At 34.4% G+C, this 12003-nt stretch overlaps 1 protein-coding gene across 2 annotated transcripts in view; it reads right to left on the bottom strand.

Annotated features, from left to right (window-relative positions):
- Positions 1 to 12003, bottom strand: part of EMB2771 (E3 ubiquitin ligase) — a 164509-nt gene that overhangs the window by 14229 nt on the left and 138277 nt on the right. For both annotated transcript variants that reach the window (XM_090002699.1, XM_090002700.1), the window contains 2 exons: positions 3099 to 3175; positions 2901 to 3014 (listed from right to left, as the gene is read on the bottom strand). In XM_090002699.1, coding sequence (XP_089858825.1) covers positions 2901 to 3014; positions 3099 to 3175 — 191 coding nt within the window. The remainder of the gene's footprint in view (positions 1 to 2900; positions 3015 to 3098; positions 3176 to 12003) is intronic.

Here is a 12003-nt window from a genome sequence, read left to right as displayed (position 1 = left end):
AACGAAGTAGTGATGGGAGTGTAGTGAAGCTTGGTGAGCAAGATATACCGGTGAATGATTATTTCAAATATTTGGGATCCATCATTCAAAAGTATGGAGAAATTGATGGAGATGTAAATCATAGGATAAAGGTTGGGTGGATGAAATGGAAAAGTGCTACTGGAGTGCTGTGCGATCGTAGAATGCCATTGCGGTTGAAGGGAAAGTTTTATAGGACGACTATTAGACCCGCTTTACTATATGGTACGGAATGTTGGGCTGTCAAGAGACATCATATTCAAAAAATGAGTGTAGCTGAGATGCGGATGCTTAGATGGATGTGTGGAAATACAATAAAAGATAAGATTCGGAACGAAGAGATACGTAAGAAGGTAGGTGTTGCACCCATTGAAAATAAGATGCGAGAGAATCGTTTACGGTGGTTTGGACATATTCGGCGAAGGCCTAATGATGCTCCAGTTAGAAGGTTGGAGAAATGGGAAAATATATTAGTTAAAAGAGGTCGGGGTAGGCCTAGGAAGACTTGGATGGAGATGATAGGAAAGGATATGAATGCTTTGAACCTCACCGAGGACATGGCGTTGGATAGAAATGATTGGAGGAAAAGGATTCATGTGGAAGACCCAAAATGAATTTCTTTTTTGGTTCATATCGCTGACCCCAATTGTTTTGGGATGAAGGCGTAGTTGTTGTTGTTGTTGTTGTTGTATACATATAGCCACCAATCAAGTTTATCACGAAAGGACAAAGCACATTGGGGGTGGATTGTCATTTTATTCGGGAGAAATTTGAAGACCAAATTTTTTAGGTTACCAATATGAAGACTCAGAGTCAATTGGCTGCTGTACTCGCTAAGGCAGTTCGTAAAGCCAAACATGTAGGGATGACCAACAAGTTGGGGATGATAGATATATTCTCCCCCAACTTGAAGGGAATATTAAACTATGTAGTCAAAAGTGCTAAGTGATGCTTAGTTGATAGACCCTTAAAAAGCCTAGTCAAGGACTAGGCAGGACTAGTCAAACTCGCAGGTACCCCAATTAAAATATAAAAAGTATAAAAATATACATAAAACATGTTTAATTCTTTTAGTAATAAGATGTTTTCGCCACACAAAGTACAAAATTACACATTCTTTGACAAAAATATATTGTTATACATATACTCAAGTATCCATAACATATTCAGTATAATCAACAAAATATGCTTTCAGCCTTTCACAAATGCACAATAACACATACATATATAAATAACATATTACATAATCCATAATACCAATCATGCTTAGAGGCTTTTAAAGAAAAAATCATCAGAAGCAAAGTAACACATACACATAAAAAAAACATAATTGAAATTGTGCATGCTTTTGACGTTTCACAGAAAAAATCCCAAAAGCAAAGTAAGACACACACACATATATACATTATATATATATATAAAATTCACTAAGCATGTTTTCATCATTTCACAAAATAAATCACATAAAAACACACACACATATCTATAATTATATATATACGGAAAGATAAAAGAAAATATATATATATATATATAATAATAATAATAAATGACTAAACTGCCCTCATGCCTAGGCAGAGCAGCTTAATCGCTGACTAGGCACCCTAGTCGGCAAAACTTGTACCTTAAAGGTAGACACCTAAGAATTGCAAAGCCTAGGCGTTTTACTTATGCCTAGGCTGACTAGTCGACATTTTGGACTACATAGGTGTTAAAGAGGAGTCCAATATGGTCCACAATAGTTAACTTATCTAAGTCATTTCCATACCCATGCATACATGTGTCTTTTGTATTTTGTGGAGAGGGCATACATGTCTTTGTACCTAACTTTAGAGGGCTTAATGAAAAGGAGTTTGAGGGGTCGATGGTGGGACTCTCACTCTCTTATTCGTCACATCTTCTTTCTTCCTCATTTCTTTCTCTTTCCTTATTTCTCTGCATTATCCCCTTCTCTCTCTCTAATTTCCTGTCAATTAGGGCCTCCCCTTCGAGGCTTCTTGGGAACCATCGAATTAGAGCACGATCATTCTTGAGACAGTTCGAGCAGGTATCCAAGAATAGAGCGATGTGGGTTTTAGGATTCCCTGTCCCATTGAACTTTACGAACTTCTGAGGGGCGATCGCCAAAGGCTTGTTATCTTGGCCCATGATAAAGTCAAGGATCTCATAGGGCCATCTTTCTCTCTTGACATTCTTAATTTGCCGAGTCACATTTCTCAATTCTTCCTCCAGATTTCGGACCCACTCTTCATACTCACTGGGACGAGGATTTGGGATCACACTTGTTGTTTCCATAATTTTGATGGACTGGACTTTTCTATGTGGAACATCAAAATTACATATTTCCAAGCAGTTTTCATCCATTATTGTATTCTATCATACACACACATAACTACATGGATATGTGCATACATATATGCATATATACAATCTTTTTCTTGAAAAAAAAAATGTACACATATTACCATACCTCCATACCCATATGTTTAGAAGTTTACATGTCATAACCCATCCACCTGCACCCCAACCTATGCGAGAGATGTATCACATATTTATCCTACATGGTTGAGTTTGTGCATTGCGAGGAGTTGAAACAAGAAAAGAAAACAATGACTAGTGGCAGGAGAGGAAAAGAAAAAAGAAAAAAGAAAAAAGAAAAAAGAAAAAATTCATCAACCGTAAGATATGCCTTTGGTCCTTAAATACCATATTTCTTCTCAAACTTCAAATAAAAATAAATGTGGCAAGCCATTTAAACATAAAACTTGTAGGCTAAGCTAGTGCAAGTGAAACTCTACCAAAGAACTTGAATATATCAAATACAAACACCAGTAGAGAAACAAAAGGGTATTTTCAATACTAAAAAAAGAAGTGCTACAAACCACTGAAAGAGATAGAACAATAATATGAAGGCATGTTTCTAGTGTCCCACGATCCACATGTTGGATCAGCCCTGTAGGATAGGTATTTCTATTTGATCCTGACACCAGCTTAATCTGCAGATAATGGATAAAGTAAAACTTATGCTCATTGGTTACCATATCACAATAAATGCCCCAATTAATTGCCTAAAATCAAACCTCATTCAGAAAGTAGATAGCATGGCCATACAAGAGCTCTTGCACTTCTGCATTTCTTGAGCCAGCATACTTTAACCCTACATACAATGGATACGTGCTGAAGTGAACCAAATATATGTGAAAATTTGGATTATCAAATAAAAAAACATTATTCTAATTATTTATTTTCAAATAAACATGTGAACAATATTAGAATAGAGTGAAAAAAAAATGGAAGCTTCTGCATTGATATGCATACACTAAGCCGAAAAGATTTTTTTTTTCAATAACATGCAGTAAACCCATGCCATTTCACCATACTAATTCAGTGTATACTCAGGTCAAACATTAGATAAGATTCAGTTCAACAAATGATAAAACTTATTCTTGGTTCACACGACTTGGATTTTCAAGAAAAGATGAATGAAAATAATATAGTGTATAACAAAGCAACCCACAAGAGTTAAAAAGGCACAAAGCCACTAAGGGCAATAGCACAAATGTACTAAGGCACACACTCAAGATAAAAATATAATTTTATTAATATTGAAATGCACTAGGCAAATGCATAACATCACGAGGGACATAGGTTCCATATATATACAAAGGAGAAGAGCCCTACTAGCCATTGGGACCTCCTTACGGCTAGTTTGGTCCTAATGACCAAACTGCCCCAAATGGGAAGACAAATACAAAAATAATAATACAAAAAAATATTTTACAAGAAGAATCTAAATACAATCTATAATACATATATACATACATGTGTATAGTACACAAACATACTCTCTATCTCTCTCTTGATATATATATATATATATATATATATATATATATATATATATATAACATATAACAGTCTCCCTCAGTGATATCACAAAAAAATTGTCAAGGAGGAAATGAAAGCGAGGTGTGTATATGTTTACATATATAACATATCTTAACAGTCCCCCGTCAAACTTATAGTGATATCCCCAAAAGTTTGTCGAGAAGAAAATAAAAACAAGGAAAAAAATGCCTTGGCAAAAAAGCCCGTCAATTAATATTCCGAAGTCAAATAGGAAAAAGATATGGTCTTCTTCAAATACTCCTCTCAAACATAATGACAATCCATCTCAACGTTCTTCATCTTCTTGTGAAATGTGGATTGTCGGCAATATAGAAAACATTTTTTTTATCACAACACAATCTTAAAGGCATCATCAAATGCAACCGCATGTCTTCAATTAGTTGCCTCAACCATACAATCTCTGATGTCACAGTAGCCATAGCTTTGTATTAAACTTCAATTGATGACAATGACAACTTTTGTTGCTTCTTACATTTTCACAAAATGAGATAATCATAAAAAAATTATACAAAAACTTGTAGTTGAGCGACCATCATTAGGGTCTCCTCCCAATTGGAATCAGAATAGGCAATTAAATCTAGAGGAAGAAGAGCATAATAAAAGTCCTTTAGAGACAAATTTTTTAAATATATCTAACAATCCTCATCACAATACTTGTATGTACCGTGATGCGAAAATGTTAGAAATGACTCGCCATATGAATTGCATGAGAGATGTCTGGCCGAGTAATTAATAGGTATGTGAGAGCTTTAATCATCTGGAGATAAGGCATTGGATCCTCCAAAGGTGTTTCATCATCAATCTTCATTTTGGCATTAATAACTTTTGGAATATAAACTCTCTTTTGATCATAAATTCTAGACTTGACAATAACCTTAGTTGCAAATTCAATTTTAGTATATAAGTATCCACGACGGGAATGGGCTACCTCAATTCCAAGAAATTATCTAATAAAACCAAGATCAGTCATTTCAAAATTTTCTTTAAGAACATTTTGAATATAATGAACTCTTTATTTGTTTATACCAGTTATGATAATGTCATCCACATATAAAAGTAGGATGACTGCCTGCATTAGAAGACTTCACAAATAACAATGTCAATATAGCAAGATCTATATCCAAGACTTAGCAGAACACTATTGAATTTGTCATACCAGGATTTAGGAGCCGACTTGAAACCATGTAGTTATTTCTTTAGATGAAGAATCTGTACACAAGCATTAGGTTATCCTAGAGATCAAGAAGCAAAAACGAAGAGGCACATTAAAGAAGGAAAACCACTTTGCTTCACTACCAAGAAAGAAAAATATAATACTCTTATGAGGGTCGACCCCTCAAGGTTACACAAGAAGACAAACATTGTTGAGTCTAATCAAAATGCCCTCATAAATAATCTTATGTACAACCAAAGAGAGGGTAGCACCCTGCTAAAAATACATATGGTACACTGTCAAATTACAAAGTCTACAATGTTCAACACTCCCCCTCAAACTTTACAGGATGATAGTGAAATCATCCAAAGTTTGGAGAGAAATGACTGAAAGTGTAGAGGAGCTAAACTCTTGGTAAACACATATGCAATTTTCTCTTTTAAGGCCACATGCTCCAACAATATGATCTCATCTTTATAGGCGTTCCTAGTAAAGTGACAATCAATCTCAATGTGATTTGTCTTTTAATGAAATTTTGGATTCTTAGCAATATGTATAGCACTCATATTGTCACAATACAAGGATGTTCTCTCAGAAACTACTACACCAAATTTTCCCAAGAGCCATCTAATCAAAATAATCTCTGCAGTTACTTGAGTCATAGCTCTATATTCAGCCTCTGCAGTGGACAAGGCAACTCACTCTTGTTTCTTGTTCTTCCAAGATATCAAAGAGCTCCTAAGAAAAATACAGAATCTGATAGTCGAGAGACGATCCTCCAAAATCTGAATTATAATAGGCTCTAATGTTTGTAGACAATGATGTCGAAAAGAACATCCCAAACTGCATAGTATCTTGCATATACCAAATTATTCTAAGTATAGCAACAAGGTGAACTGAAGTAAGTGCACACATAAACTGGCTTACTACATGAATTGCATATGAGATGTCAGATCTAATGATAGTCAAGTATATTAGACTACCCACAAGTTTCCCATACACCAAGATCTTCAAGCATCTTACCATCTGGTGCTCTCAACTTAACAATTGCCTCCATTGGGGCAGTAACTTTTCTTGAGTCATCAGCTAGTCAGGCCTTCATCACAAGATCTATTACATACTTGTGTTGTGACAAATAGAGTCATCTCCTTAAGTATGCAACTTTCAATCCCAGGAAGTACTTCAAATTTCCTAGGTCCTTCATTTCAAATATGTTGGCCAGCCTATTCTTAGTATCAACAATCTACTGCTCATCGTCCCGTATGATGATTATACCATCAACATACAAAAGCAAATATTTGAGGATGCAAACAAAGCAGGGTCATGATTAATCTGTTCAAATCCTTCATAGCCATGCTGAACTTCTCAAACCAAGCACGAAGTGCTTGCTTAAGCCTATATAGAGCTTGCTTCAATATGCAAGGAGTTTCATATATACCTTATCCAAATCACCATTCAAGAATGCATTCTTTACATCCAACTGCCAAAGATTCTATTGCCTTATTACAGTCACTGCAAGCAATGTCTGTATGGTAGACATGTGAGCAACTGTGGCAAACATTTTAGCAAAGTCAATCCCAAACTGCTGGCTATATCCCTTGGCAACTAATCTGGCCTTATAGCTCTCTTTTAATTGATCCATTGGCCATAGTCTTTATCTTATACACCCACTTGCAAGCAACCACATTTTTTCTTGGTGGGAGTTGCACAAGATCCCAAGCATGCATTCTTTCAAGAGCCTCTAGCTCCTCATCCATTGCACATTGCCACTCCTCTTTAGAAGTTGCCTTTGCATAACTAGGATCGACATAAGAATAAATTAGAACTAAGAAGACACGATGTTGAGGAGTAAAAGATGTTAAAATATATGTATGCATACATATATATATATATATATTATGTTATAAACTATTTTGAAATAGGTAATGCCCTTCAGGGGCATTTTCATCTTTTTCCCTCATTGTAATAAGTATTGTCCACTAGGGACAATTTTGTACTTTTCTTTCATTTTTTTTTCGGTCATTTTTTGTTTATGAAGAGGCGCTTTGGTCCTTTGTACCAAAGAGCTGTTAAGAGTCCCCAACGGTCATAAATATGATGGTTGGATGCTTCCAATAGCTCTATTTTGGGAGCTCCCTTCTCTCTTGTATCCTATAAATAGGGGACTTCTTGTCCCTATTTCTTAATGCTTTTCTTAAGCATTTTCTGTGGAATAAAGATATATTTTTTATGTTGTTGTATTGATCTTTTTGACACTTTGAAGTCTTGTGTATGCAATTTGTGCTTGTGTAGTTCCTTAGTGCGCTGTTGTGTTGTCCTATATTGGGCTTATAGTAGTGTTTGCGCACTTTGTTTTGTATTTCCGTATATTTCATTACAAGGTATTAGAGCCATAGTGCTCTTGGACTTGTAGAGGTGACCATCAAAGTGTTCATGTGTTCATCACGTGTTCTTCTACATCTATCATCTTTCTTCTCTCCTTCAAAATGGAGCATGAATACAAGATCTCTCCTTCAAACTTAATGGAATAAACTACATGATGTTGGCTTCCACTATGGAGAACAATCTTAAAGGAAAAAAACATTGGGGATACGTAATGGGCACTATTCCTGAGCCTCAACTTGTGTTTACCAAGAAGGTAGGAGATGAAGTTAAATCTCTTGATCGAGATGATTGTGCTAAAGGCATTTGTGATTACCAATCTAAAGTAGAAGATTGGGAGAGTAATCATGCAAGAATTCTTGCATAGTTTATAAACAATGTTGACATCAAAATATGTGCCAACATTGTTAAGTTTAGGAAGGTCAATGAAGTTTGGTCATTTATGAAAGGTATGTATACGCAAAAGGATATTGCAAGACAATATTTCTAGAAAGAGAAGATTTAAACTACCAAACAAGGGGCCATGAGTGTTCGTGATTATTTTAATGCCCTATCCTTCTTATGGGATGAGTTGACAATTCTTGAGCCTAAATGGTTTGCTATGAAAGACAAGTTAAAACGAGAACAAATGGAGAGAAACCACTTTTTCCAATTTCTACATGGTCTACGCCCTGAATACGAGCAAGTTAGATCTTTCTCTTTCCATAGATTTACTCCTCTTCCCCTAGAAAATGCAGTTGCCAAAATATGCCAAGAAGAAACTAATCTTGGTATGTCTAAACGATGAGAGAATGAAGTGTTGGAAGTATCTAAGCTTGACAACCACGTGAAGTCTTACAAGACTCCACGCTTTAGGAGGCAAAATAACTTTGGTGGTGGTAGAAAAACTATTTGCCACTATTGTAATGAGTCAGGACACATAAAGCCCAATTGTCCTAAGTTCAATGGTACTTTCAAGTACAAAGTGCCTTTCATTGAAGAATCCACACCCAAGACGGAGGAGTCAAGCAAAAGAGGATACTTTAAAGATGCAATTTTTTTTCAACTATCAGAGGCACCTCAACAAATACTCAAATCATCATCTATATATGGTACTATTGTTGCTTCTTTTGCTCCTCCAGGTATGTGTTCTTGCATTCTTGATTCAGGAGCCATTTAAAAATTGAAAGCATTGGGATTTTAAATGCAAAAACTTCTCAAAAATTCCTTGTTCCAAAAATAAAAGTTGTTCTTAACTTAATTTAAATATTTTTTCAGTTTCTCAAATTTCTAATTATGGATGTGAAAATTATTTCTCATCAAAAGGTTGCACCGTGCAGAATCTCCAGTACGGGAAACAGATTGGGCAAGAAACTAGAAGAGGAGATCTTTATTACATGGATTTTTTATCTATTCCTTCTAAGTTATTTTGTAATTATGTCCAAGAAAAGGATATTGAAATATGGCATAATAGAATAGTACATCCTAGTTTTTCAAGATGTATCTATTCTCATTTGTAGATACCTATGTCACACAGATACTCTATTTGAACCTCTGCACCCATGTCGACAAGCATGTCCCCGTGTTGACCTATGTTGTCAAAGGCGCGCCTAGGCGCCCACCTAGGCGCTGGGCGTCACCCAGCTCGACTAGGCGAGCTACCTAGTCGGTTTAGTATATATATTGTTTATACATATATATTGAACTATTTATGTATATATTGTCGAGTATATATATATATATATATATATATATATATATATATATATATATATAACAGTTATATATTTTATATATGTTTTGTTTATCTACTTTATTGATAATAATTGTTTGTTTTGAAATTTTTAGTTAGAACAATGGAAGATGCAAACCCAAGTAATATTAATTGTTTGTTCAATGTTTAATGTCATTCACTCTTATGTTTTGACCCTTTAATATTAATTGTTATGCTTCATGCATGCTTTATTAATCCCAATATTATGTAGTTTATCTTTTTCTACATTGTTGTTCTTAATTTTTTTGCCCGCCTAGTCGGCCTTTTCGAAGGTCCACCGACTAGCCCCGCCTAGCGCTTTTGACAACATAGGTGTCGACACGAGTCAACATTTGGACACGCCATTTTACACTCCATACATACAAGTTTGTATTCAACTTATAATTTATAATTATATTTTCAGTTTATAACTTTACATTTCAATTTATAACTTTACATTTTCAGTATATAATATATATTTTACATATAGCATATATATAGATTATATTCAGTTTATTTTGAATTTCTTTTGTATTTATGTTATATTTAATATATATAACCGTGTCTCAGTACCCATATTTTTTGGAATTGTCGTGTCGTACCCTCCGTACTTGTACCCATACCGGCACCCGCACCCAGGTGACATAGCCGAAGACTTGTTGGAATTAAAAATATATTACTTGTAATGATTGTATCTTTGGAAAAATGAAATATATCCCCTTCCCTCAAAGAACATTTATTTCAAAAGGACCTTTTGAGTAGGTGCATTCAGATGTATGGGGACCCTCTCCGGTCATATCAAAGGGCAGTTACTCTTATTATGTTGTTTTCATTTATGACTTCAGAAGATACGCATGGGTCTAATTCCTTAATTTAAAATAAAATGCTTTTCCTTCTTTGAAGAATTTCATATGATGGTCAAAAATCAATTTCAAAGTAATATTTTTATCCTTAGATCCAACTCGACTGGGGAATATATGTCAAAGGAGTTTCAAAATTATTTTAAAAAAATGGTATTTGTCATCAAAGATCGTGCCCTAAAACTCCTCAACAAAAATGCTTGGTGGAAAGAAAGCATAAACATATTATGAAAACCGCTAGAACCTTACTTGTTTCTAAAAAGATTCCTATAAAGTTTTGGACCGAAGCCGTTTTAACTTCAACATATTTAATAAATAGAATGACTTCTTCGCCTTTGTAAAATACTTCTCCATTTGAAAAATTATTCAAAATGCCACCCAATTTCAAAACATTACATATTTTTTGTTGTAAATGCTTTGTACTTTCTCACAAGAATGCTAAACTGTCTCCAAAGGCAATTGAATGTGTCTTTATGGGGTATGGTGAAACACATAAAGGATATAGATGTTTCAATTCTAAGAATAACAAACTCTATTTGTTCAAGGATGTAACTTTCTTAGAAAAAGAAAATGGTTTTGATAAAGAAAGTAACAAAGACGTACACTAAAGTTTCTTGTTTGATTTTTTGCCAAGGCATGAAGTTGATTCTCATGAATGAAATGACTCTGAATTAAGTTATAATATCTCTTCGAATGATAACAATACTTCCATGTATGATCAAAATCCCGATAATGGTAATTTAGAACTATTTCACAATATTGAAAATTTATTCGAGAATCCCTCTCAAAATATTCAAGTTTATACCTAGCATAGTCAAGAAACCAAACAAAGGCTTATGAAAGATACTCTCAAGACCCTTCGTTAAATGAAATACCTAGTCAAGATTTGTCAAATAGAGACACCACACTTGGGAAATCCGATAGGACTTCCATTTCACCTAATAGGTTTGAATCCTTCTCACCAAACTACAAAACATGTCTTCTAACTATTCATTCCTATCATGAACCCTCTACAAAAACGTTTAAGGTTATGGGATTTTGGTTCTTCTAGCTCGGAGAAACTTTTTTAAAGCACTAGGTTGCCTATCACTCCCACGTCTACTATATTGGAGTAATGTAGGTTAATTACCTATGTTATCATTATTCTCACTATCCTGGGCATTGATTTGAGGTTCCTCACCAAAAACATTCATAAGATTCTTAATGGCATCATTATGATTACTTTCAATATTACAATCTTTAGGTAACAAATCCAAAAGAAAAGAGTTTAATGTTTTCATAGGTACATCAGAGTAAAAAAAAAAATTCTTTTCAATAAGAGAAACATGTTGAGAGACATAAAGTGTACTATTTTTAGGATCATAGCACCTAAATCCTTTTTTATTTTCAATGTAACCAAGAAAAACATAAAGTATAGCTCTTGGGGAAAGTTTATCATTTTTTATTAGTCAAAACAAAACATTTACAACCAAATACTCTCAATCTTGAGTAGTCAAAGGCTTTTTTGTAAAACTTTTCAACAAGAGACACATTTTGTAATGTTGTACAGGGCATTCTATTAATAAGATAAACTGTGATAAGGAAGGTTTCAACCCAAACAAAATTGTTTGTACTGGATTTGAAATAAAAAGGGTAAAAATCAATGCAAAGAAGAAAATCGATGAGACACCCTTGAAAGACCCCACTCCTTATCGGTAGATGATAGGGCCCTTACCTATTTAACGATCACCTAGCCTGGCATTTCTCATGCAGTGCATACAACAAGCCAGTTTCAACATTCTCCTAAGTGTTGTCATGCACATTATTAGATATTTACAAAATTCTGTCTTTAAAGGAATTTTTTTTGTCTTCTTCTCTACTTGAATTAGTTGCAAAAGACCCTAATGATGGATCATGAACTACAGGTTTTTGTGTGTTTATAGGTGATTCGTTGGTGTCTTGAAAATGCA

This window comes from Nuphar pumila, chromosome 4, assembly GCF_984573655.1.
Source record: "Nuphar pumila chromosome 4, dmNupPumi1.hap1.1, whole genome shotgun sequence".
NCBI classification, from domain to species: Eukaryota; Viridiplantae; Streptophyta; class Magnoliopsida; order Nymphaeales; family Nymphaeaceae; genus Nuphar; species Nuphar pumila.
Note: the sequence above shows the minus strand (reverse complement) of the source record. Positions and strands in the feature narration are given on the sequence as shown.